We start from the raw sequence: 23,235 nt of genomic DNA, 5'->3' as shown, positions 1-23,235 counted from the left end.
CTCTATATGTTCTACCAATCTGCCATTATACATAAATGATCAATGTGTAATTACGTGAAAATATACAAAAAGCACATGAATAATAAACTACAGCATTATCAGCGTACAAAAATCATATCCAACACTCATCAGCATGCAAGAACTGTGTTAATTTTGTATACCGATAGGCAATTGAGTATGATTAATATACTTTCTGTATATCCGTGTAATTGCACATTGATTGTTTATGTGTAACGGTCGATGGTTAGAATACATCCTGTATTTTTATATTAACTGTTTAGTGTCCTTTTTTGTTGTTGTTGTCAACCTATCTATCTGGGTTCCCTAGAGGACCTTCTTCTTCTTTGTTGTAATCTAGCATCTGGCAGAGGGGGCTTCTGCTGACGTAGCAATGCCCTGCTAGGCTGATGTACTGTTGCTATGTCAGGGCCAATGCGTGGCTACAGCATTGTGGGGGGAGAAGACATAGGAGATTGTAAGCCGCTTTGAGTCTCTGATTCAGAGAGAAAGGCAGGGTATAAATCTGCAGTCTTCTTCTACTTCTTCAGCATGTAGGGATGTTGCCCTTCATAGCATCAGAGAGTTGCGAGCCACCTGGCTTGTCATACACAAATGGCTTCCATCCTATATGCCTCTAGATGGAGATGGTGGGGAACCTCTCGCACATCCACACAGAGGGATCTAGCCAATTTTACACTAATGGAAAGGGTGGGGTAATGCCCACCAGTGTTCCCTCTAAGCTGAATTGTGTGAGCTAGCAAACAGTTTTTTAGCCTCTGGCTCACACATTTTTGTCTTTGCTCAGGAAGGATGGCCCCAGAGCAAACTAATTTATGCAGTAGCTCACAACTTTAATGCTGTCTAAGCTGAACGACTGTTCTGGCTGCTTCTTGACTGGTGCAGTGGTCCATCAGATTGGCTTTTACATTCTTTTCCAGACTGGGACTGTTCAATTGTTAAACACTGGGTTCGATGCACGAGGAGGCACTGGTCATGTTGATCACAGCTCTTTATTAGTGATTACAGCATAGTGAGCATGACCTGAACTAACTGTAAGGGGCCAATGGGGCCAACTATATACACCTCAGGTTTCTGCGCTCACACGCTATAGGCCAGTTTGAATCAGCCTGGAACCCGCGATTGGTCAGGGGAGCACAGGAACTAGAATCCTGTTCCCTGTTGTTCATATAGTCCCAAGCTTGGCCACTGGTTCCAGTGAGCCACTGCAGGAGCACAGGAGTACACAAAACCCCAGACATAACAATTGTGCTACCCTGCCTGTCTCTCTCTGTTGGTTTTTATGTTGGCTGGCATTAACTGGAACTTGTTTTTTAGAGGTCTGGAACCTCATTTGTGCAATTCTAGTGCATTCCAGTGCTTCATCTCTCAATAAAGGAAAGGGGCAAAGAGTTTTGTTTGGGAAAAAAGCGCAACCTACATCTCAGGCAGACAACTGGAGGCATAAGCAGGCTTCTAGGTGTGCTAACTATTAATTAGGAAAAGCCGCAGAGCACTGGGCCAACGAACCACGAACATGTGATACCATCTTTCAGGAGGAGATTCTGGCAGTGTTTATCCAACAGGACCTCTGTGGTGGGAAACATTAAGCGAAGTTTCCTAGGGGACGCGGAAAACATTAGCAATAGGCAGCCCACAGTGTTCGAAGGAGCAAATTGCACTGAACAAACCTGATTGCTTTTCTGATGGAATTACAAAATTAGTGGTTGCAAAGGGGGGGGAGGGGGCGCGGTTGCTCTAATACTTTTAGATTCCAGCAAAACTGCTTTGATGGCATCTCCTGAAACCTTGCCGAGGTAATTCAGGCTGGCTTGGATGGCAGCCCGTCGCACAGACTGAGAAGTGTGTGAAGGACACACAGAAAGGGTAATGACGTTCCGTAATGCATTGAGTGCCAGGGAGGTGTCATCTAATGGGGCACTGCTGTGGCGGCTGATGTTATGTCTGCTCCTATTTAACATCTGCATTATATGATCTGGACGTGAGCTGACTCGGCATGCTAATCATATTCACAGCTGATATTAAATGGTGCGGTGTTGTGAACATCAGAGAGGGCAGGGTGATAATTCAAAGGGACACGGAGAGGTTAGAAATGTGATTGAGAAATATGTAGCATAATGAGATTCGGCTGGAAATCAGAAAGCTGGGGAGAGGGAAGGCAAAACATTTTGGACCAAGGGGTTTTTTTGTGTGTGGGGAAAGATGGGTGAGAATTGGAAGGGGAGGGGGAATCGCTTGAGTCTGGCGGCTTGCTGTGTGGGCTTCTTGATTATTTTTATCAGTCCACTGCAAACTTTATTCTTTTTGCAGGGCTGTGATGAAAGTAGAATGTCCAGGAGAATGTCCAGTCTTTCACATAGAAGATGATGATATTGGATTTATATCCCGCCCTCCACTCTGAATCTCAGAGTCTCAGAGCAGCTCACAATCTCCTTTACCTTCCTCCCCCACAACAAACACCCTGTGAGGTGGGTGGGGCTGAGAGAGCTCTCACAGAAGCTGTCCTTTCAAAGACAGCTCTGTGAGAGCTATGGCTGACCCTAGGCCATTCCAGCAGCTGCAAGTGGAAAAGTGGGGAATCAGACCCGGTTCTCCCGGGTAATAGCCCGCACACTTAACCACTACACCAAACTGGCTTAAAAGGATGTTATTTCCCATGTGATGTTATTTACTTCCATGTTGTGAACAGCTTCAGCTTCTCATTTCCACACAGCAGCTGCTATATCTGTTTATTTATACCTTTGTCAGGGAATGTTACTACTCAGGAGCATTTTGCTGCTAGTGTATTAAAGAAGTTATAGGACAGGACACTTTCTCTAGGCCTGTTAGCAAGCATAGGTGGAATCCACATGGGAAACAGTATGCATCATTTAAAAAAACCAGGCAACTATCTGAGCCTCGAAGTAACGAGTTTTAAGCCGTTGCTGGTGGTTTATTCTTTTTCTTTGTATACTTTCCTGCCTTCAAGGAGCTCAGCACTCCCATCTTTTTTTTAGTATTGTGTGTGCGTGTGTGCGCACATGCATGCCTGGAAGTCATGGTTGGCTTTTGGCGACCCCTACTGGGTCGTAGATGTTCAGAGAGGTGGCTACTATTGCCTGCCTCTGCATCGCAGCCCTGGTATTCCTTGGAAGTTTCCCATCCATACTTAACAGGGTCGGCACTGCTTAGCTTCTGAGACCCGATGAGATCAGGCTTGCCTGGGCTATCCAGGTCAAGGCTGTGCCCCCATTCTTTTATCCTCACAACAATCTTGCGAGGTAGGCTAGGCTAAGAGAGGATGACTGGTCTGAAGCGTACCTAAGCCCCACAGGCTATTAAATTCTGAATGTGCACCATTAGTGGCTAGCGGCCAGTTGCCAAGATGAATGCCCACCACTACACAGAAAGAAAACTACTAGATATCATGCTGACTTTGAATCATGGAAAAAAGAACTACACATCAATGTGGGTAAAATGAGATTAGAAATGAGGCATCACAAAGGAGAAGGAGAGGAGATTGGATTTATATCCTGCCCAGTTTGGTGTAGTGGTTAAGTGTGCAGACTCTTATCTGGGACAACTGGGTTTGATTCCCCACTCCACATGCAGCTGCTGATGTGACCTTGTCAGCCACAAGTTCTCTTAAAGCTGTTCTGCTAAAGAGAATTTTCAGTCAGAGCTCTCTCAGCCTGACCTACCTCATAGGGTGTCTGTTGTGCGGAAGGAAAGGGAAAGGAGATTGTAAGCCACTTTGAGACTCCTTCAGGTAGTGAAGGGCAGGGTATAAATCCAATATCATCTTCTTCTTCTTCACTACCCAAAGGAGAGAGGTTTACAATCTCCTTTTCCTTCCCCTCCCTACAACAGACAACCTTTGAGGTAGGTCGGGCTGATAGAGCTTTCCCCAGAAGCTGCCCTTTCAAGGACAGCTTTGAGAAAGCTATGGCTGACCCAAGGCCATTCCAGCAGTTACATGTGGAGGAGCAGGGAATCAAACCCAGCTCTCCCAGATAAGATTCTGTGCACTTAATCACTACACCAAACTTGGATTTTTTAGTGCAAAATCTGCAAAAAGCCAGCAATCTGCCCAGTCTCTTCTCCAGCCAGTTCACACTGCTCGTACTCGATCGATCTTACGAAGGGAAGTTGTGCAGGCTCTGTTTGCACCTACAGGCCTGGCAACCTTACTGTGCAAGATTCAGCCAAACGGGGCTGTGATTGAGCAACTGGCTTGGTGGCTCTTGTCTGTAATCACCAAAGATGGCGACTGGATAGCGAGTGATGCCTGATGAGGGTGGACCTCCGCAAAAGAAAGATGGGCACGCAGTCATAAACCGGGAGCTCCAGAAATGGCTCATATCCCATTATCATCTCCCCACGCTGCCGCCTCCCTAAAATGCTTGGTATACACACAGCTGGTCGCTTTGCTACCTTCATGCCATCAGTATTGCCCGCATCCCTGCCAGGGATTCATCATGGACTGCTCATTAGTGAGGTTGGATTCTTTAATTTGATCTGACAGTTCATTGAAAAAATTGGAGTCTCTCATTAGGCTCTTACTGAGCATGTACAGGCTGGACATTTTATTGCTAGAGAAAGGCACTTTCACCTAGCGTGTGAACAATGTGAAGAAGAGAAGCAGCGGCCTCTAACGAGGGAGGAAATATTCATTAGCACTGGCAGCTTGCTTTCTGGAGAGAATTCCAGCAAGATGGAACTTTGGGGGATCCAATGTTTGCATATGGCAAGGATGGATTAGCTCCTTGCTAAAACCTCCAGGAGAACAGACCCCCCAACCAAACTGGTGGAGTGGGGAGGTGGGTTATTGCATTAGGGAAAGCACTGAGGTAGGGATGTCTAGCCTGATCCCTGCCCTTTGAGATTCCACCTTGATCAAAACATCCACTGTTTTCTTATTCATATGGCCAAGGAACAATAACCACATTCCGAGAAGCAGAAATGTTTGAAATAATGGGAGCTTCAGCTCCCAGGACAGATGTGTTTCTGTGCTGGTAGTCGGTGTGAGAGTAAAACTACACATTACAAAAAAAAGATGGGATTTTCAAGCATGTATTCTCCTTGTAATGCAAACAGAGGAGGAGTCAGAACTCTGGAAGAAATGCGATGAGCTGGAGGGGGTATTTTAACCCAGACTGTGCCTGCCGAGAAATGCCTTCCCAGCCTGTTTTTAATGTGACTCTCCACTCAAGTTGCAAAACTAGAAGCCACTGTCTGGCATCCTAGGCAAGGCTAACTTCTGGCTCTCCCCCCCACTCACATGAGAGCACCCAGTTTGGTACCCCCAGAAGGCCAACGCTCTAGGTAATCCCCTAGTTTGCTTAGTGGTAGGGCTGGCTCTGGGAAGCCATTCTAGTTGAAACCAGAAGTTGAGTGTGAGAGAGAGAAAATGTGGGGAATTGTAGGTAGAATCAGGAAAAGGGATTAAGCACCCCTGTGCAGTCTATGCATTGCTTCTCCCCTACAAATGTTCCCCTGTCCCTGCTTTCATACACATCCACAGGAAACTGCCTTATACTGAGTCAGATCTTTGGTCTATCAAGGTCAGTATTGTCTGCTCTGACTGGCAGAGGCTTTCCAGGCTGGGGTCTCATGCAGAGGTCTTTCCCATCATCTACTATTCCCAGGGCTTTTTTGGTAGAAAAAGCACAGAAGGAACAAATTTGCATATTAGGTCACACCCCCTGATATCACCATTGTTTTACACAGGGCTTTTTGTAGAAAAAGCCCAGCATCAACTCATTTGCATATTAGGCCACAGGACCCTTTTTCTAGCAGGAGCTCCTCTGCATATTAGGCCACGCCCCCTGATGTAGCCAATCCTCCATGAACTTACAGAAAAGAGCCCTGTACTAAGAGCCCTCTAAGCTGCTGGAGGATTGGCTACATCAGGGGGCGTGGTCTAATATGTAGAGGAGCTCCTGCTAGAAAAAGAGCCCTGGGCCACACTCTCTGACACCAAGCCAGCCAGAATTGTGTTCCTGCTCAAAAACAGCCCTGACTATTCCTAAATTAAAACAAACAAAACTGTCAAGCACAATTTAGAATGCTGCATGGAAAACTGAATTGCTAAAGAACTAGAACATGAGAACAACCTGGGACAGAGGCAACTGTTCACAGTCGCATGATCCCAGGGCCTCCTGAAACAGACGTGTTTCTCAACCTACAGAAGAGCTACACTGAAACAAATGGCCCAAGAGTGCCAATTCCAATGTCCTAGGTTGACTATTGAAAAGTGCTCCTCCATACAGAGGTTAATGGAGCATTCTAGGTAATTGAACATTCTAGATAATCAAGTGCCAGATACAGGCTTTTTAAAAAAAACCTGTATCCTAAATATACCAATACAGATAGATCAAGTTGCCTTGAATGGAGAGTGCTCTCCCAGTGTCCTAATGTTTTACTTATGGCTTGGGTTGGGGGAATATTCAATTACAACACTGTGCACTGAGTGGGTAGTAGTGTATTAAAGGGCCTCTGTAATAAATCATATTGGTAATTCAAAGCTGGACAGCACCAGCAGAACAAGCCAATGCAAGGCCTCTGCCTTTCGTTCTGTTTTCAGCCTGATTTCAAGGCCTCTTCATTGGTGTATATATGCAACTAAAAATTGATTTTGCCCATCCCACAAAGATTCCTCTCAAACTGGGGTTTCCATTGGCTATTCACAGAGTTTCCTGGATAGCCAAAACAAATGAGCTGACACAGGTAGCTGAAAAGCTGATTATGTTTTTGGTGTGCGTATGTAGTGGGACGCATTTAAAATCTACCTGTCTGCAATGTTATTTTTCCTTCTGTTCTCTCTCTTTATGCCTGAATGAGTTCATTTTTTATGGTTCTGCATCCTCCCCAGTTGTTTTGCTTGTGCTAGTCATTTTTAACATGGCACTAGGAGGGAAAAACAAAATGGGTGTTTGGATGTGGAACGCAGCAAGGATGGGGAATGGGGACAGCTACTTTCTGCAGTTTTGTGTTATTTATTTAGTAAAATCTTAATAGCCCACTTTCCCTTTGGCTTTTTAGCAATGATATAAACAGGAGACTCCTCAAAGGCTCTGCTCTAGCCCACTTTCTGATCATTTTGTTTCCCATCACCAGAGGGAACCTGTATGGCCAAATTTTATCTCCAAGAATGGTCAGTGCGTTGGAACATCTTTCTTGTGGGGCTGCTCTTATTGAATCAAACATCCCATGTAAGAAGCCTCCCCAGCTCAGTTTTTGGGTAATATCTAAGATCTGCCCAAGGCCAAATGTACCTATTTTTTGGAGGAGGGAATAAAGTTAAAAAATGAGGTTCCCCCCACTACCCTCCCACCATGAAGATCTACTTATTTTTTGAGGGATAGGGGGTCCTGGGGGTGCTCCCTTGCTCTGGTGCCTGGGGTGGCTGCCCCTTCTCCCCCCCCTAGATATGGCCCTGGATCTGCCTTTAAGCTTCACTTGATTTTTGGGTGGGCTTGTAGTCAGCAGCATGTCCTTCTCTGACTATATACCTCCAGAGACTGCCAGTGGGGAAATCACCATGGAGATCCTGACGGGTAGTTTGCTATTACCATATTTGGAGGAATGAATTATTTTAGAAGATGCTGGCACGTATGTGGGGGGAAGACCTTATGTACTGTGCTAGCTTTTTGAGCTGAGGGCTGACCAGAACCTTGGGTGCAAAACCAGATTTTATGACTGGTATATGAAGAGGAAGAACAGTTGGTTTCAGCCCTGACCTGCATAAGTCAGGCTAAGAACATAAGAGAAGCCATGTTGGATCAGGCCAATGGCCCATCCAGTCCAATACTCTGTGTCACACAGTGGACAAAAAAATCCAGGTGCCATTAGGAGCTCCATCAGTAGGGCCAGGACACTAGAAGCCCTCCCACTATGCCCCACAAGCACCAAGAATACCGAGCATCACTGCCCCATACAGAGAGTTCCATCAATACGCTGTGGCTAATAGGCACTGATGGACCTCTGCTCCATATGTTTATCCAATCCCCTCTTGAAGCTGTCTATGCTTGTAGCCGCTACCACCTCCTGTGGCAGTGAATTCCATGTGTTAATCACCCCTTGTGTGAAGAAGTACTTTCTTTTATCCATTCTAATCCGACTGCTCAGCAATTTCATTGAGTGCCCATGAGTTCTCATATTGTGAGAAAGGGAGATAAGTACTTCTTTCTCTACCTTCTCTATCCCATGCATCATCTTGTAAACCTCTCTCATATCAGGCAAACCTGATCTCATCAGATCACAGAAACTAAGCAGGGTTGACTCTGGCAAGTACTTGGATGGGAGACCTCATTGGAATACCAGAGCCTGGAGGCAGGGACAGGCTTTATTCAACTGCCTCCCTGAATATCCTCCAAGCCCCCAGTAGGGGTCAGTCACCAGAGGGTCACCATGACTTCCAGATGTGTATGCATACACATACACATGCACGCACAAAAATACCAACAAAAGAACAGTTAGGTTTTATACCCTACTTTTCTCTGTCTTAAGGAATCTCAAAGTGGCTTGCAATCACCTTCCCTTCCTCTCCCCACAACAGGCATCTTTTGAGGTAGGTGGGGTTGAGTGAGTTCTGAGAGAACAGTGACTGGTCCAAAGTCACCCAGTGGGTTTCATGCGAAGGAGAAGTGGAGAATCAAACCCAGTCTGCCACTATACTACACTGGGTTCTATGTTCAGTAGGTTTATACCATTTACCTATCAAACACAGTAATGTCTGCTCTGACTGGCCGTGCTTTCTCAGGGCCTCAGCCTAGGATCTTTCTTATCATCCTCTACCTTATTCTTTAGCTGGAAGAGCCAAGCATTGAACCTAGGGTCTCTGTATGCCCAACACCATCACTACCACTAAGCAGTATCTCTCCATATCACAAGCTAGATTCTTACTGGAACTGTACCACTTCAGTTTGCATAAGGGAAAAAATATTTTAAAATGATTTCTCACATTTTTTTAAAAAATCCCTACTAGTGGAAAACTAGCAGGACTCAAACAGTGTGTTTGATATCCTAGCATTCTATAAGGCAGTGTGTAATGATGTGACAGACTTCACATTTCTGGGATCCAAGATCACTGCAGATGGTGACTGTAGCCATGAAATTAGTTGTCCTTGGGAGGACAGCTATGGCAAAGCTAGGCAGTATAATAAAAGTAGGGACATCACCCTGCCAAAAAAAAGTCCATATAGTCAAAGTGATGGTATTCCCAGTCGTAATGTATGGCTGTGAGAGTTGGACCATAAGGAAGGCCGAGCGCAGAAGAATAGATGCTTTCGAGCTGTGGTGCTGGAGAAGAATCTTGAGAGTCCCTTGGACTGCAAGAAGATCAAATCAGTCAGTCCTAAGGGAAATCAACCCAGACTGTTCCCTGGAAGGACAGATGCTGAAGCTGAAGCTCAAATACTTTGGCCACCAAATGAGAAGGGAGTACTCACTTGAGAAGATCCTAATGCTGGGAAAGACAGAAGGCAAAAGAAGAAGGGAACGGCAAAAGTTGAGATGGCTGGACAGCGTTGCTGATGTAACTAACACAAATTTGAGCGGACTTCGGAGGATGGTGGAAGACAGGAGAGCCTGGTGTGACTTTGTCTATGGGGTTGCAAAGAGTCGGACTTGACTGTGCAACTGAACAACAAAAAACCGATGTGAGTACATGATCCTTCTCTGTCTGTACTCTGAATCTGTACCCTCTATGAGGGCTGTGCACAGAGACCTCCCATCTATTTAAGGCTATCAGAAGTCAGCTTCTGTGTCAAAGAACACTCTCTTTAATTCAACCCCACAGGCAGCACAGATTTCCCATGGTCCTCTCTGTCCTGCATCTCCTTTAGACACCCTACACAAGATGATTCCTAGGATTGCCTACGTGATGCAGAGGAATAATTATGTGTGTCATGGTGGAGTTAGAAGGAACAAAGGGATGCAACTGAAGCCTCCCCTCAGCAGAGCTGCACTTGCAGAAGAAGAAGGAAGACTGCTTGTCCCCACCCCCCCATCCAGCCTCCTGACCCACCCAGCTATTCCTGCATTGAGTCACACAATCTGGGGTGGGAACAGAGAGAATGCAGGAAAGCTGCATGACATGGATACAGGCTGTTATTTCTATATGGGCTAACAGAATATACTCTTGTTAAGCACTAAAGTAAAAGTTACAAGTTCTGACAATGGGTTTGATTCTTGGCCAGTTTCAATGCAGAAACCATGTTATGAAAAATGTGCATCTCTCTTTGTGTCACATCACTTCTTTACAAATGCATCAGAGTTAAGAAAACTAGTGTCCACAATGGCACTACATCACAGAGAACAATCTCCTACAGAACAAACAAGGACAAGGATGGCCCTATGCAGAATGCAGAAGACCAGTGGGAAAGCAGATTTTAGGAAGGTTATTGATTATTGAATAATCCATTCACACAGTTGGTTTTTTAATGCATAATTAACTCACAGAGCTCAGGATGTCGTGATGGTGGCTAGCACAGATGCCATTAAAAGAGGTATTCATGGAGGGTTTTTTAGCCATGATGGGTGGTTCAGAGGCAGCGTATTTATGAGTATTAGCTGTTGTGGGGAAGAGAGACAGGGGACACTTTGGCCTTGGTAGTCTTCTTGTAGGCCTTCCAGGGACATTGGGTTGGTTACTGTGGGAAAGAAAATGGTGGACCATCTTCTTGGATCCAGAGTTTTTGTTCTTATAAATTTTCTACCTCAGATACCAAAATGTCATGCGAGTAACACTGATAGACTGAGAGAGAGAGAGAACCCACAAGATGGCTGCAACTTCAGGTTACTGCAAGGCTACTTGATGGGATGGTTTGACGGTAGTGAAGCTAGCTGCCTTTCCCAGTGAAATGTTCTGTGTGAGCATGCATATCCTATACCATGCACCTCCCGCTCACAACTGTACATCGTGGAGGCCTTTTCAGTCTGCCTGACTTATTAGCGTCTAATTAGATTATTATTATAATACTACATTGTTCGGCCTCCTTTGTGTCCATTTGCAGCCACGTCAATTTCCTTATGAAGGCAGGAATCCATTCCTTTCATCAGAGCCGACGGGCTACCGCAGAGCTGCAATAATAATCCCTCTCCCGGCTCTTTGTCTTCATTAGCAAAGTTGCACTCTGGGAGTTTTCAACAGCAGCGCAACTTAACAGCTCCAAGCAACGTGTGAGATTTTAGAAGAGCATGCTTTGCCTTCAGCGGGCTTTAGTGCGCCGAACCGCGTGCGCCCATGCTCATTACTGTCAAAGGTTACGCAGAGCAACAGATTAAGGGAAGAGAGAATAAATCCTCACCATCAGTTGCTTGATCGTTGGGTGTTCCTCGGTTTCTCTGCCCGAGGCAGACTCCTTGTGAACAATCTCAACGCGGATATCGTTCTTGGCTGAAACCACACCTTTCAGATCTAAGCAAAGGGGTGAGACAGAAAAAGCAGAAACGTTACATGTATGCTAATGCAAGGGCAGTCAGCGCACCAGAGTTCTCACCGAGTGAACCTGTCATGGCAAAATGGCAGGTTTTATAGAACAAATGCAAAATGTATATCACATTTAGGAAAAGATACTTGTTTCTATGGCACTTCTACCTTCAGGGAAGTCTTCCACACTGGCTCATCCAAAGCAGGAAGCCCCAGCATGTTGGAGAGAATTGTGGGTAATGTTCTACTGCATGCATTCAGTTCACTTGTGCAGTGCTGGTCAGGTCTGATTGCTTGCTCTGTTTCCCGTTTCAGCTAAGAATTTGATCTAAAGGCTTGTCTGGACAAAGAAGCTAAGAGAACTAGGGTAGTGTAATGGTTGAACTAAAACCAAGAAGATCTAGGTTCAGACCTTCACTCTGCTATGAAGACTATTGGATGACCTTCTCTTAACCTAAGCTTAAGGTTGTAAAGACAAAATTAGAACCATAATTGCTATCATGAATTTCTCAGATGAAGGGTGGGATCTTGTTATGCAGAATCCCAGCTCATGTAGAATGTTCTTGATTCAAGTCCTGCACTCTATACAGCTTGTTTTGCAGGGGCAGTTCAACAAGGGATAGAATCTGAGGGCACCACCTCTGAGGGTGCCACTTCTTGCTGCCATCATGTCTCACCAGCTTCCCATCCTGCACAGGAGCTGCAGCATCTATCACAACTTCCCTCCTAATTTCTCAAGCGAGAGACTGCATAGCAAAACATATATGCCCAATAGGACTTACAAAAGGCAATCAGGGAAGGAAGAAGGAAAGAACTTGAGGTGTTCCAGCTCTTTGGGGGGGGGGGGCAGCAAAGAGAACCAGTTTGGTATCGTGATTAAGTGTGAGGACTCCTATCTGGGAGAACATATGAACATATGAAGCTGCCTTATACCGAATCAGACCCTTGGTCCATCAAAGTCAGTAATGTCCACTCAGACTGGCAGCGGCTCTCCAGAGTCCCAAGCTGAGGCCCTTTCACGCCTATCTGCCTGGACCCCTTTTAGCTGGAGATGCCGGGGAGAACCAGGTTTGATTCCCCACTCCTCTGCATGCACCTGCTTTTGTGACCTTGAGTCAATCACAAGTTCTCTCAGAGCTGTTCCTCTCAAGAGTGGTTCTGGGAGAGTGCTCTCAGCTCCACCTACCTCACAGGGTGTTGGCTGTGAGAAGGGAAGGGGAAAGGAGATTGTAAGCTACTCTGAGACTCCTTCAGGTAGTGAAGGGTGGGGTATAAATCCAATTTCTTCTTCTTCTTCTTCTTCTTCTACTACTACTACTGTAGAAGCTGCCACCCTCCGAAATCAGTCACCTGAGGTCACCACCTCACAACGCCTCCCATAGCTGTTTTGAGACTTGAAAAGGAGTATGGGGTGAGGGGGGGGGGACAAGAGCCCCTCAGCCTGCTGTGAGGGCCTGGACATTTACATTTAAAAATCACTTTAAAATGGCAGTAGTGTTCATGTGACAGCCATGAGAATGCAGTCACTTCTAGCCTGGCCCTCAAAATATTTTTCTGTCAGCAACAGCTGAACTTGAAGAGGTACAGCCAGCTTCCATGCAGCAGCTAAAAAGACAGAGGAGTTTATCTACTGGCTTTTCAACTCCACCCCCCCCCCCCCGCCCATAGCCCAACACTCTTTGAAGAGGCACTTTTTTGAAAATAAAAATAAAAATAAACCAAAGACACTAAGCAGACCTGACAGAAGACAAGGTCTTGCTTCTTTCTTTGTGTGTCTAAGATTAAAGAGAAAAAGTACGTTCTAATCCAAATAACCCAAAGCTTTGAAGAACCAGAGCTTTGTAAGACTGTTATTCATAACTGGCCTCTGTATTTTTCTAGGATCTCCTAAACCAAATGCTAGAGATTGAACATCCAAGAACATTTAAAGATGTGTTTGTATCTCAGACTTAAATTGGTTATGTCATTTTCTCTTATCAAAGGGACAGTCGTTCTATTAGAGGTGGGGTTAGAAATTCCTCCTGGGAATCCTCAGGGATAGGGGGAGTCCCATGGCAACTGTAGGGCCAAGATTAGCTTTTAGTGTAGATGTGGCCATTTTTGCCTTAATCAGGATCCATGTTTGGTTTCCCTGGGCACTGTGGTGATTCATGCCAGTTCACCAGGATCCAGATGGCATGAATTTCACCGGTAGTGAGAACTGTGAGGTGAAAATGCCATCTGGAACCAAAATCTGACTGCAGGAAAATGTCTGGAAGCAGACAAAGCCACACAGAAACCGAAACTGAGGAAATATAAATATGACTCCAGAAATGACCAGCTTTGGAAATGTCAGCTGTACAATCAGAGGTAGCTGTCCGATAAAACAAACACCTCAGAATAACGGGCTTGGGTACCATTAAGAGTGGGAGTGGGAGATATAAATCTCAGCCATGGAACACAGACCCTTGGGAAGTTTCCCTGGGCAAATCTTATTGAAAGAGTGGGAACTATGCAGGTGAAGCAGGGAAGATTTCCCTGTGGATTGTGCCACGTGGTAGTCAGTGGGAGGGAATGCCATTTGGGTTCTTGTTTTGCCTCAGGCAGTAAAAGGCTTGTGCCAGTTCCGCATGCCGTCAATCTGCTTGCATTAAATGGCACGCGCAACTCCCTGGCTCCTGCAAACTGACATCCCATTAAACATCTGAGGAATTGGGCTTAATTTAGTCATCTTTGGCTGCACCTGATTCCACATTGAATTACAAAACCTGGGGGAATAAAACAAAACAAAAAGCAAAACCCAAGGAGTAAAAGTCTTTGGAATCTCTCCTTTCAGGTTCCTGTGGGGGGACTAACTAGCCCAAGTGACTGGGTGAAAGGGGGCGCTTTGCTACCTAAGCGAGGGACACACTAGAATGGGAACTGCTTTGAAACACCTATAAATAATGCATGCTTTTCTAGTGACAGGCGATGAATCACCTCTCTGGCGGGTTTCTGAAAAATGCAATCCTTTATGGGAGACACTAACTCAAGTGCTTGTGTGTCTGCTGTTCAGTTGATCATCCAAATAAGAGGATGCTTATAGCTTCGGAGAGGCAGAGAGGTATCAGAGTGGTTGAGAAAAAGGCCACCTTTTGCTTCTGAAGTGGGACATGGGGAGTAATTTCTGATTCTTGCTGCTCTTTCCCTTGTTGTTGCTTGGGAAATGCTCACATTCGAGGTTCCCATGCAGCTGGCTTTAGCATGTTTGTACCAAAAGGGCCACATACAGAGAAGTATTCTCAAGAAAAAAGAAGCACCAGAACAGCAGAAGTCCTTCAGGCATCCTTTGTACATGTGAAACAGGATGCTGAACTAGATGGAACGCTGGTCTGATCTAGCAGGGCTCTTCTTACTTCCCCCCTTCCATGCATTTTGGACTTATTTGTTGCCTTTTTAGCTCTCTTTCTCCCCCCAAAAAACTTAAGGCAGGCTAAAATGCTGATTGAAAACAATCAACCTTATTACAGAGCAATAAAAACCCCACTTCAACCCAGCACTCAAACCAATCCACTAAGGTGCCTGTTCCTTTGAAGAAAGCTTGTTTAAAAAGTTCAGCCTTGCAAATATTTTCATAAATTAGCGACCTGGCAGATTCATAAAGGCCATTTCACAAAGTGGGTGGTGCTCTGGAAAATGCTCTGGGAGAGGTAGTAGTAGTAGAGGTCCACCGGCCTCCGTAATGACTCTTTGCCAAGACCGGAATGGAGATGAGCCAGAATTGGTCTAGCTCCCAGGTCTCAATAGTTCTGAATGAGTTCCCCTGATACTTGGAAAGGGGTTGTAAACCTTTTATGGAACCATCATGAATGGAAACTGTAGCTCACAAGGCAAAAGCTTATTTCCCTGATTCCCAGAGATCAATCCTGCAAAATTAGAACTGGTAGTAGCAGAGATGACCTCACTGAGACCGATTCCCCACTAGCCTTGTCCTGGTCTCATGCTCCTCTTCTCCGTAGGACTTCCATTGGATTTCACACAAGCTGCCCATGGGCTCCAACTTGCTCTGCCTCTTTTGTGTGGCAAACTGAAACCAGCTTTTAGAGGATCTTTTGCTTGCCGTGTGAAAGAGGCAGAGCAAGTTGCAGCCCCGGAGCAGCTTGTGTGAAATCAGAAGGAAGCCCTGTGGAGAAGAGGAGCTTGAGACTAGGACAAGGCTAGTGGGGAATCGGTCTATGTTCCAGAGAGCTGCCCTATTTTTAAAGTTTGCTCTCTCTTTAGGAACACTTCTCCTCCTTTGCTTCCACCTTGTATGTCATAATCAGGGTTAGCCCCCCCCCCCACTTTTGTGGGTTTGAAGTGGGGCACATGATTAATGGCACTGATTCTCCTTTTTCCTCCCTCCCTTCATCAATGTGCTAATGAAATTGGCTCATGGGCAGGCAATTTGACACTCAAAGACCCCGCAGAGAATGTCAAAACCAACCTGGACTTCAGTTAAGCTTTTGACAGGGTTCTCCAATGATGTTCTGATGGGTAAACTGGAAGACTGTGGAATGGACTTTAGGATCGTTAGGTGGATAGGGAACTGGTTGGAGAACCACACTCAAAGAGTAGTTGTCAATGGTGTTTCATCTGAATGGGTGGTGTCTGGTGGGGTGTCACAGGCTTCAGTTCTGAGCCTGGTACTTTTCAATATTTTTATCACTGATCTGGATGAGGCTGTGGAGGGGCTACTCATTAAACCTGCAGATGACACCAAACTGGGAGGAGCAGTGAACACACCAAAAGACAGAGATAGAATTCAATGAGATCTGGACATGCTGCAAAAAGTGGGCAGATGTGAACAAGATGCAATTTAACAAGGATAAGTACTGAATTCTATATCTGGGTAACAAAAATGAGCAACATGCATACTGGATGGGGGATACACTTCTGGGTAGCAGTGTGTGTGAACAAGATCTTGGGATATGGATGGACAGTGAGTTAAATATGAGCAGCCAATGTGATGTAATGACAAAAAAAGGCTAATGCCATTTTGGGGTGTATCAACAGAGGCATAACACCCAATTTGTAAGATGTCATAGTCCTCTCATACACTACACTGGTCAGACCACACCTGGAGTATTGTGTGCAGTTATGGAGGCCTCACCAAGAAGAATGTAGACAGAATGGAGGGGGTGCAGAGGAGAGCAACGAGGACGATCAGGGGCCCGGAGACCAAGTCCTATGAGGAAAGGCTGAGGGACCTGGGAATGTTCAGCCTGTAGAAGAGGAGGCTGAGGGGGGGATGATTGCTCTCTTTAAGTATTTGAAGGGCTGTCACTTAGAGGAGGGCAGGGAGATGTTCCTGTTGGCAGCAGAGGAGAGGATTCACAAGAATGGGTTTAAATTAAGGGTGGGAAGGTACCAGCTGGATATTAGGATTTTTTTTTATAGTATGAGTTGTTCAACAGCAGAATCAGCTCTCTAGGGTGGTGGTGAGCCCCTTCTTACACTGGAGTCTTTAAGCAGCGGCTGGACAAAGACTTTCAGGGGTGCTCTACGCTGACCTTGCATTGAGCTGGGGATTGGGCTAGATGGCCTGCATGGCCCCTTCCAACTCTGTGATTCTACCAGCAGGGCTCACTTCCTTTGACAAGGGGACAAACCACTCAAAGAGATCAGCTATATGGATATTCTGCTTCTCTGTCAGAAGGCAAGATGAGTTTCGAATGAAGAATGAAGACTGGGAGCCATTGAGAACAGTGAGATTTTTTCCTATTTGCTTCATTGACTTCCTGCAAGGCTCTGGAGACATTTCATGGCCAGGGACTGAAAAATGTTACAAACTGCATATGAAAAAATTGCATATAGTACAAATTCCAGCACACATCCCAGCAGCCAAGGTTTCCAGTGTCTCCCAGAGATGAACTTTTATGGCAAGTCGTAGAAAGCCACACACAGCTAGGCACTGACTTGGCCTAAAGCAGGTGAGTCATAGTTCAGCTGTTATGGAGACCTACCAGAAATTCTATTAGCCATCCTTTAGAAGGGCAGAACCAGGACAGGAGGGTGAAAAAGAAAGATGGGCAGAGAGAAGGAAAAACTAAAAGAGAGCAGGAAGGGAAAATCCAGAATCTGAATTATTCCAATCTTCCAATATCCAACAACATGAGGATCTGGATCCTATTGCAAGAAGGTTGAACAAAGCCTGCAAATGTCGATACCCAATGTCAATTTGGTTTGTCATCCCTACTGTTGCTTTGTGTGTTTGTGGGGGAAACATTTTTTGTGAAAGCAGCTCCATAAACGTAGCTTCAAGTATATTAGTAATCTACAATATAAATTTGTGCATGGTAGCATGGTCTCAAGAACACTTTGCCACGGAGAAATGGCTGGGAAAGTCACTTCACAGTAATATTGCAATAATAAATGAGTGTCTGTTGTGGGGGAGGAAGATAAAGGAGATTGTTAGCCGCTCTGAGACTGAGATTCGGAGTGGAGGGTGGGATATAAATCCAATATCATCTTCTTCTCTTGTCCAGAGAAGGTGCAAAGAGTGTAGGTGGTTCGGCAAGCAACAGAATGGAGACAGTGAGCATCTTTTTAAAAGCCCCTTCAGTGTTAAAGCTGCAGTACTGCAGTTCTAAGCTCTGCTCACGACCTGAGTTTGATCCTCGGTGGAAGCTAGGTTTTCAGGTAGCTGGCTCAAGGTTGACTCAGCCTTCCATCCTTCCGAGGTTGTTCAAATGAGTACCCAGCTTGCTGGGGGGAAAGTGTATGACTGGGGAAGGCAATGGCAAACCACCCCGTAAAAAGTCTGCCGTGAAAATGTTGTGAAAGCAACGTCTCCCCAGAGTCGGAAATGACTGGTGCTTGCACAGGGGACCTTTCCTTTTCTCAGTTGTCACACGGTAAGAAGTATTAAGGTTCCTAATACCTGGAGTGTGTTTGAATTAGCATCCCTGCCTCCAAGGTGAAGGCTTCTTAATTGATGACCTGGGGCCCTCAGCCAAATCAATACTTAATTTAGGGGCTTTCCTCTGTCTGTCTCTTGATAATGTATTCTCCTAGGGACCACCCCCCCCCCATGTGCTTCTCCTCCAGACTTTTGCTAGTAACAGGTTTATGAACACATCAGGATAGAATTTGCTAAGCCTCATGCTGCAAGAACAATGCTTGTCATGGGAAGATCCTGTATCCTTAAGTGTCATGGGGAGACTCCGGTGTTTTACGATGTAACTTTGTTACATGGGAATATATAGGGGGGAAAACTATGTCATCAGAACTCAATTGCCCTTGACTTTCAGGCAGAACAAAGACCGCACAGGGTTGTTCCCAGCACTTTTCTGTCTGTAGCACATCTTGTGTATGCGCCGTTTGTCGAGTGGCAAATGCTCGTACAGCACTTCATTGGAGATGGAGCGGCATCTGCTGCCCAGGCAGGTGTCCCCTGGAAAGCCACTTATGCAAGCAAGATGGACTCCTTTCTGCCCCTCTTTTGGAAAAAGGAACAGATATGTTTGAGCAGGTTCCCAGGAGGAAGACGTTCTGAGTGACAGATGGCTGTACGGCAGCAAATGCTGTGAGCATAACTTTGGCATCCTTGCTGTTTTCCTCATCTGAGCATTATATGTTTTTTTTTAAAAATTTGTATGGCTTGCCTTCTGTTAAAAGCAGGCTTGATTTAAAGCAAAAGGGAGCTTTGATTGTGAAACTGGAAAATCCACATTTTGGAAATCAGAACTGATTCTGTGGAAAACGAAATGAGGAAAAAGGAGGAGGGGGAGGAGAATTGAATTTATATCCATTTATATCCACTCAGAGTCTGAGAAGTTTACAATTTCCTTCCCTTCCTCTCCCCACAACAGACATCCTGTGAGGTAGGTGGGGCTGAGAGAGCTCTTTTGAGAACTGCTCTTGAGAGAGCATCTTTGAGAAGACTTGTGGCTGACCCAAGGTCAGATCAGGAGGTGCATGTGGAGGAATGTGGGATCAAACCCGGTTCTCCCAGATACGAGACCATGCACTTAACCACAACACCAAACTCAAATCATTACAGTATTTTACATGGAAGGGAATGAAGTCACAGAAACGCAATGGTCACCAAGGCCACAAGGCCACCAAGTCACTTGTAGTCAGTTCTAGTGACTGCTGGTCTTCATTTTCTAGTGACTGCTGGTCTTCATAGTGACTGCTGGTCTTCATTAATCAAGTTGGGGATGTTACTACCTCCCAACAAAGGAGAGAACTGGAGGGCTTGCTTGGCTAGCAGGTCTTGTTCCCTCCAGTTCTCTCCCTTGTTGGGAGGCAATAATGTTCCCAACTTGATTTAATATATTTCTTAGATTATATAAACCAATGAGAATGGCCAGGTTGCAAGCTTGAAATAAGGTGAGGCCTGCTGCCATAGTTTCTCCTTGTTTCCTTCCAGCTTCTGTGCTCCTCCCCACCCACCCCCAGCAGCACCACTGAGTGACGCACAGGAAATTGGACTGGGTGACGGAGAGACCGGACAGGACTCCTAAACACACAACACAGTTCTTCCATTTACTAGAGGTCAGCTGGATCCGTCTGCTACATCAGAAACAAGCAGAAGCCTTAAACATCTTAAACAAGCATCTTAAAAGAGAAACATATTTGTGTGGTAGATGCAACTTTCATGGACTGCTTCATCATTTGCATTTAGAGCACAGTACAGGAGCTCTCAGGTCAGGTTTGCTTGCTGATTTGAGCAATGGCAAGTCTGGCTGCACAGAATTCTAGTTTGGCAGCTGTCCACTGGCTAATACTAGAGGGCTGGCTTAAGAAAACCTGGATTCAGATCTCTGCTTAGCCAGGGAAGTCCGTACCTTAGCTAAGGATGTATCAGCTTTGTCTACTTGCTACAGCAGGTATTTGTTCTCAGGCTGCCTTTCAGGAGGAGGCCTGATTATGGCACATAACCTTGAACTGAACTTGACTTGCAGATTTGTTGGTGGTCGTGTCCTGATTTGTGGAAACGGTTGTATCCAGGGGAGTTTGGTTTCTTCTAACCCTTATAGTTATCTGATTCTAAGTCGTCTGTGGTGGTGTCAAAATTGAATCTGCTCCCCTGAGACAACTTTATAGCATCTTTCTCTCGTCTTGTACACATGCCGCTGTTATCACATGAGTAATTGGGCTCTCCAGAGAGACCCTCCAATTGCAAGCCTCTCTGCTGTCTGCTAGGCTCACAGCAAGAATTCCCCCAGCTGTGCAAGCTTCCTGTCAGTTCACACATAAAAAAGGTGGTGCCATTTTCTCCAGTCCTGTGCCTCCCTTCAATTTTCTCTGCTTTGAAGCAGAAATAAATTCCCCAGAAACGATTGGGCTTGGTATACCTTCAGTGCAAGCTGCTTCCACACTTGTCTGTGGAATTCTCTCTCAAAAGATATTAACTTGACCCATTCAATCAGCTCTTTTAGGAAACGTGTAAAAAATATTTCCTTTTTGTCTGGCGTCTGAGTTGTAGGACTTGTACACTATATAACGAGGCTCAGATACTCCCTTACGTCCTGCTTTTAAGACGGTGTGTGCATTATATTGAACGTTCTAGTTGAACTTTCATTGTGTTTTAAAAGACGCTATTAGCTGCATTATGCAACTGATGTCAGTAAAATGGGGTATATTTTTTTTTTTTAGTTTTTTTTAAAAATCCCTTTGCATTGGTAGCCACTGTGCTCATTTGCATGGAATTCCCAGTCTTCATATGCTGAAAGCAAGAGAAAGGACCTCTTGGCTAAATTAATCTGTCTGAATTTTAAAAGTGCACTGAGAGTTGAGATAGAAGATGTCCCACTATCACAATTAGTCTCCAGACAACGAAGATCAGTTCCCTTGGAGAAAATGGCTGCCTTGGACTCTTAAGACATTATCCCCTGCTGAGTTCCCTCCCAGTTTGGTGTAGTGGTTAAGTGTGCAGACTCTTATCTGGGAGAACCGGGTTTGATTCCCCACTCCTCCACTTGTACCTGCTGGAATGGCCTTGGGTCAGCCATAGCTCTGGCAGAGGCTGTCCTTGAAAATCAGCTCTGCTATAAGACCTCAGCCCCACCGACCTCATAGGATGTCTGTTGTGGGGGAGGAAGATAAAGGAGATTGTAAGCTGCTCTGAGCCTCTGAGATTTGGAGTGGAGGGCGGGATATAAATCCAATATCATCATCTTCTTCTTCCCCTCCTCAAGCTTCACTCTCCTCTGGCTTAAACACGCCCCCCCCCCAATTTCCAGGTATTTCCCCACCCAGAGCTGGCAACTAAGTTGAGATGGAGAGGGGGACTGCTAGAGGAAAGCAGTTTATAACCCCTTCTCCTTCCAATGCGTATTTTGGCTCATGTCTCAATATCTGAGTCATTTACAAATAATTTCAGAACACAGCAGGATAGGCTCAAAGGTTTCCGTTTGTTTCCTTCCAACATGGTTCCAGCTTCCAAATGCCCAATTCTTTGAAACTCTGGCTTGCTGATCTACACTTTGGCATTTCCGCTGCATGTTTGATCTACCATCATCACTCTAACGTCAGCCTGCGTGCTTTGTAAAGAACTCAGCGCCATCTGGTTCCATCAAATAAGGAGGAGGTAATGAGCCCCACGTTCTCTCTTCTCCTGAATCAGAGGAGTGATACAATGTTCTTCACATCTATCTTTTAAAAAAAAGAAGGGGAGGGGGATGCGTGCACTGATTATGTCTGACCATTGACACTCTAACGACAACTTGGCCCATTCTCTATCGAGCAGGCTCGAATGGCGCATCATTGCTGAATGATTCCTGGGAAATTGAATTGGCCTCTTCTCAGGTCTTAGCTGCGCACCCGTCCATCAAAAAATACTTACCAAAATGCAAGATTAATGACTGCCGGAGATTTAATTTGCTAATACCTGAAAGAACTGCTAATGGGGTTTGGGAGAGTTATGAAGTGGGGGGGAGGTGAAGGGGGGGGGAACAGAAGCAGAGATGATTATTGCTCTTAGAATTAAACCAGCGTGCCAGTTCAGCCGTTCATTAACCAAATCCAGGAGGAACTGGGGTGCTTTGATGTCTTTGCAAACAATCCAGAAAGAACCAACTGTTTTTTTATTGGCAACGCCACACAAGGATGTTACACAGCGTTTGGCTTATTTGAACTGCACTATTCTTACAGTTATGGGCACCGCTGGGGAGGGATTGGTTTCTCTTCGCACTGTCTCAGAAGCTCAGAACAATCATTCTTCCCTCCCCGATGGACTGATCCCTATTTTTTCAGCCAACAGCCATTCTTTACCTTCTCTCTGTTTTTTATCCTAAAGGGCCATCACTTGTACCTTTTACTGGCATGTCTGATGTTGATTTTAATCCTGGCTCTGACGCTGCTGCAAAGTCCTATGGTTTCACAAGCCCAACATTAGATTCAAATATTAATTTCATTGAAATGTATGGCCTTTTTTCATCCCTGCAGCCTCAAAACGGGGAGCCATGGTTAATAAAACAAAGCATCTTCTAATGCAAGATAAAAGCAAGAAATTTGGAAGGTGTAAATACGGGATTCCTACATATCTTTCAGGTTAGATTGCATGGAATGGGTACAATGTTGCCCCCCTCACAAGGTTAGCCCTAACATCTGGTAATATGAGCACATAGCTGATCTTTTAGCAAATGGTAGTTGGTAGAAGAGCAACTCTAACAGCAGCGGTTTTGTATTTCCCTGTATTTCCACCACAACAGTAAGGACATACTATGACAATTCTCCATGTAATTCTCCATGTCAATTGTAGAACACTAACTAAAGTTCAGTACCTATCTAAGACTGCATAGGATTGCCCTGGTCTATGCCTGACTGGTAACATCTGAACTTGGCTGATCGGTCAT

The 23,235-nt window shown here is 45.3% G+C and overlaps 1 protein-coding gene across 2 annotated transcripts in view; it reads right to left on the bottom strand.

Moving 5' to 3' along the window:
* KIRREL3 (kirre like nephrin family adhesion molecule 3) overlaps positions 1-23,235 on the bottom strand; it is a 1,087,808-nt gene that overhangs the window by 31,224 nt on the left and 1,033,349 nt on the right. For both annotated transcript variants that reach the window (XM_060251091.1, XM_060251092.1), the window contains one exon: positions 11,310-11,419. In XM_060251091.1, the coding sequence (XP_060107074.1) occupies positions 11,310-11,419 (110 nt within the window). The remainder of the gene's footprint in view (positions 1-11,309; positions 11,420-23,235) is intronic.

The sequence above is a fragment of the Heteronotia binoei genome, chromosome 12, assembly GCF_032191835.1.
Source record: "Heteronotia binoei isolate CCM8104 ecotype False Entrance Well chromosome 12, APGP_CSIRO_Hbin_v1, whole genome shotgun sequence".
NCBI lineage: Eukaryota > Metazoa > Chordata > Lepidosauria > Squamata > Gekkonidae > Heteronotia > Heteronotia binoei.
The sequence above is the reverse complement of the archived record's forward strand: the minus strand, read 5'-3'. Positions and strand labels throughout refer to the sequence as shown.